This window comes from Ostrea edulis, chromosome 6, assembly GCF_947568905.1.
Source record: "Ostrea edulis chromosome 6, xbOstEdul1.1, whole genome shotgun sequence".
Taxonomy (NCBI): Eukaryota; Metazoa; Mollusca; class Bivalvia; order Ostreida; family Ostreidae; genus Ostrea; species Ostrea edulis.
Genome location: NC_079169.1, coordinates 1,396,666 through 1,401,665, shown reverse-complemented (window position 1 = coordinate 1,401,665; position 5,000 = coordinate 1,396,666). Strand labels below are relative to the sequence as shown.

General features: G+C 36.3%; 1 protein-coding gene across 2 annotated transcripts in view; it reads right to left on the bottom strand.

Moving 5' to 3' along the window:
* Positions 1–5,000, bottom strand: part of LOC125645719 (CCR4-NOT transcription complex subunit 11-like) — a 17,859-nt gene that overhangs the window by 8,277 nt on the left and 4,582 nt on the right. For both annotated transcript variants that reach the window (XM_048871508.2, XM_048871510.2), the window contains 3 exons: positions 3,232–3,366; positions 1,796–1,912; positions 206–259 (listed from right to left, as the gene is read on the bottom strand). In XM_048871508.2, coding sequence (XP_048727465.1) covers positions 206–259; positions 1,796–1,912; positions 3,232–3,366 — 306 coding nt within the window. The remainder of the gene's footprint in view (positions 1–205; positions 260–1,795; positions 1,913–3,231; positions 3,367–5,000) is intronic.

The following is a 5,000-nucleotide window of genomic DNA, read 5'->3' as shown; positions in this document are numbered from 1 at the left end:
TCAGTTTAACTGACAGCTAACGTCTAGTAATCACTATATAAACGTATTGAGTTAATGACAAGTAACTGTCAATCAAAGTTAACTAACCTTAGTGCAACAGGGTACTGAGCTGTAACTTGTGAATATTAACAATGGTTAACTTTAGCACTTTAGCTAGTGCTATGTGTAAATAGGGTTTTACTATGACATTAATTTTCCTGCATACCTGCATGCTACTAACATCCAATTGGATAATTTGTGTTGGTGTTTTCTTGAACATCTACAAATGAAAAAAAAAAGGCAATTAATTATGGGTTTTTTTTAATTACAAAGAAATCTTGCATATAAAACTTGGGCACTTATCAATCAAGGCAGAAAATTATTGATCTATATAAATATAGAATTTCATAGATTTATATAAAAACCCATAAACCAATGTCTAAACACAGTCTTAATTTTATGTTTCATTAACAGAAGAGTAGCAACAACTGTGGAAATAGTTGAAACTTTTCAAAATATTGACCAAAGGTACTGGTATGTTGTAAATGAAAACGATTTTTTTTTTCACCAGAAAAATTAGTAACTAACTTTCCAAAAGCAAGAGGATGATGGACCACATTGCTCACCAGAGCAACACATTTATTAAACATCCAACCCTGTTTTCATTATTCTTAATCTTGCCCCTTGGAAAGGTTGCCTACCACTGCATTTGAATACACTTGAATTTTCATTACTCAAGGATGCTCTACATCAAGTTAAATTAATATTCATCCTGTCTTTTTTCAAGATGAAGTTGAAAATGTGAAAAGATTACAGATGACGGGCAAACTTCAATTAGAAAAGTCCACTCAAGCTTCCAGCTCAGGCGAACTAAAAATTAAACGCAGGTAGGTTCCCGTCCTATCTTTCTAAAAAGGTCAAAGAAATGTTACATCTGGTCAAAATTTCTTTCCCATTATTCTGAATGTACGAATTCTATATACAATAAAGTAACACATCTATGAGTAATGAGTCTGTGTCGGGACATTGAATTTGTTTTAGAAATGCTCGGTAATCAGGGAATATATGTAGTGCTTAGGGCTATATAAGGTAATCAGGGAATATATGTAGTGTTTAGGGCTATGTAAGGTAATCAGGGAATATATGTAGTGTTTAGGGCTATGTAAGGTAATCAGGGAATATATGTAGTGTTTAGGGCTGTGTAAGGTAATCAGGGAATATATGTAGTGTTTAGGGCTATGTAAGGTAATCAGGGAATATATGTAGTGTTTAGGGCTATGTAAGTGTTATCGGATCTTTCCCCCCACATTTGAAAATACTCAATGAGAAAATGATCCATGAAATGAAATAGTCCAAAAATCCTTTAAATCATGAAGTAAATGAACTCTGAGTGTCAGATTGTAGTGTCTATTTTTGTCTATACAATGTAGTTGAGATAAATTGATTGACACTGTGTTGGTCACTGCAGCAATTTTTGAAATGTTCATCAGAATTTGAAGTAGGTTTACAGTGCTCGGTGCTGCTGTTGTTTAAAAATTGAATGATGTGGCATTCTTGGAATGATTTGAAAAACACGCAAAAGAAGACAAAAATTAATTATTGATATTCTTACCATCAAAGTGTAGTGAGCAACAAACGGATTAACCTATTCAAGTACATCAAGCAGGTCGAGGGGAAAATGATAGGTCATAAAAATCATATCATATTGAGAAAACAGAAATGTTACCAGGCTAACACACAGAAAGTGAGAGGTGAAGAAGCATGTTTGGTATGCACAGAAACACATGGGAAGTTTGACTGATGTGGTAAGAACTACCTCTTTTGTGGGACTGGAGATAAGCTGAGAGAGGTAATACCTCTCTGCGGGGGAGATAGCTGGAATGGCCCAGTGTAAGTCAAACTGCCCCGCCTCTTGGTTTTCTGTTGGGGGATTCTGAAATTTAAACCCTCACAATGAAATCTACAAAACATGTTACTATGTACATATACCTCATCCAAATTAGTACAGCTGTTCAAATGAATATTCATGAAATGACACTGTGACAATCATTTATTGACCAATCACAGTCACAATGACAGATTTCAAAGGCTGCACCCATAGATAAAGCATATACATGTAGCATTTGTTTACAATTAATAACTGACAAAAGCTTAGAGATCACCATTTTAGAAGCAAGTCAAGTATATAGCAATAAATATCTAATGAAATCCACCTTTAGGCCAATTCAACTTAAATATATAAAGGCAGGTCCACATCTAGATATAAAGACAGGTCCTCATCTAGATATAAAGACAGGTCCTCATATAGATATAAAGACAGGTCCTCATATAGATATAAAGACAGGTCCTCATCTAGATATAAAGACAGGTCCTCATCTAGATATAAAGACAGGTCCTCATATAGATATAAAGGTCCTTATATAGATATAAAGGTCCTTATATAGATATAAAGGTCCTTATATAGATATAAAGGTCCTCATATAGATATAAAGGCAGGTCTTCATATAAAGTCAGGTCCTCATATTATAGATGTAAAGGCAGATGAGGCAGTTCCATTGGGAATATGTTCATATTATACACTTTAAACAATAGAATATTGCTTTACTATAGCAAATCAATGAAAAGGTGTGCTGATTAAATAAAAACAAGAGGTACTGTGAGCAATGCTCACTAAGAATACCCCCCGCTTACCCCAATCTCCCAAAGGGTGTTGGTAATAGGTATAAACTACCTCTTTTCTGAGTGTAAAAAAGAAATGGCATGACAAACCGAACCATATTGCTACTTCGATATCCAGTGCGCGTGACCTTTGACCGTTTGACCCCAAAATCGATAGGGAACATCTTCATCCCATGGGTAGTCCATATGTATGATATGGTGACTGTAGGTGGAAAGGATAACGCTTTAGAGCCCGGAAACCATATTCCTACTTCAATGTCCAGTGCGTTTGACCTTTGACCCCAAAATCGATAGGGAACATCTTCATCCCATGGGTAGTCCATATATATGATATGGTGACGGTAGGTGGAAAGGATAATGCTTTAGAGCCCGGAAACCATTGCATCTACAGATGGACGGACGGACAGACGGACAACCCGATTCCAGTATACCCCCCCCCCCCCCCCCCCACAACTTGTTGCAGGGGGTATAACAATGTCCCTGGATTATTAGATAAATATTACTAGAAGATGTACAAAAACAGTGTGCTGATTAAATAAAAACAATGCCCCAGGATTATTAAATGAATCTTACTAGAAGATGTACAAAAACAGTGGCAAAGGGATTAGCAGCAATAGGGTCTGTGCGGTACATCTCATACAGAAGAAAGATGGCTGCTAGTTTCTGTGTGGGATGTGGCAGTAGATCACGATTCTGGAGCAGAAGGACCTGAAACATAGCATTTTATCTGTATACAAGTATACTTGGGTGTCACCTGTTGATGAAAAACAAAAACCCATTCTGACAGGAACTAAGAAAGTATGCATGATTATTCAAGAACAAATAAAACAAGAGCTGTTTATGAAACAGATAATTTATTTATCTGCCACCTTCCCCCAAATCAAAGTGCTGTAGACTCCTTATGTGAGTACTTAATATTGTTAAATGACTCGTAGACAATTGTTAAATGACTCTTAGACAATTGTTAAATGACTCGTAGACAATTGTTAAATGACTCTTAGACAATTGTTAAATGACTCGTAGACAATTGTTAAATGACTCGTAGACAATTGTTAAATGACTCGTAGACAATTGTTAAATGACTCGTAGACAATTGTTAAATGACTTGTAGACAATTGTTAAATGACTCGTAGACAATTGTTAAATGACTTGTAGACAATTGCGAGAACATGAATTCACGAGTGAACTGTTAATTAACAGTTTTTACATGTATGTATTTCTACAATATGAAAGCAAATGCAAGTAGTTATTTCGCAGGTGGTGCTTCTTTATAAACTACACAATAAATAATTCCTCACCAATATTTAAGGACCTAATGCACTAAATTTGTGTGGTAGTCTTCTACAATAATATGTTGTTGCCCAGTGTTGTGTGCATGGCACAATATTACACACGATATATGCAGAAAAAGGAAGCAAGGTTTTGGAGACGCAAATAGTGACCTTGATTTTGGACGTAAAGTCCTGCCAAGGAATATGAATCATATATGCATCTTGATGTGTATAAGTCTATCAAGTGTGAGAGGCAAAGCAATTTTCCATTATCCAATACACAAAATATGTGACTGAGACACATAAAAGCTGACTGGTCTGGTAGTGACCTTGGACAGACTGACCTTCCATGTCATAGGAATCATATGCATATTGATGTAATCAGCCCATCCTGAATGAAGTCTTGAGAAGTAAAGAGCTCCCCAGTTATCCCTTGCACAAGATCCACTATACTTATGAATATTATAAAACCTGTCTGGTCTGGTAGTGACCTTGACCTTCGACATACTGACCTGCTGAGCAATAGAGATCATCTGCATGTTGATGTGTATAAGTCTACTAAGTATTAACTCTGTTAGGTAGAATGTTCTCCAATTATTTACTTCTGATCACAAGATTTAGGAGATGCATAGAACCTGTATAGTGACCTTGACCTTAAACATACTGACCTGCTGAGCATGGGTCCTTTAAACATGCATGTGTATCATTCTACTAAGCATCTAGTCTGCCAGGTAAAGCATTGTCTAGTTACCCTTTGCACAAGATAAAACCTGTCTGGCCTGGTAGTGACCTTGACCTTGGACATTCAAACCAGTTAAGTGACAGAGATTATCTGCACATCGAGGTGTATCAGCCTACCAAGAATGAAGTCTGAGAAGTAAAGCATTCTCCAGTAATCCACTGCACAAGATCCATTCTACAATTATATTCTATCTACATGTAACTTGGTAGTGACTTTGACCTGCAAAGCAATAGGGATCAGTTGTGTATCAGAGTGCCAAGTAAGGACCTAATGCACTAAATTTGTCAGTCTGTAACGCATTCTCCAATTATCTGTTCGGAGTTATGAGA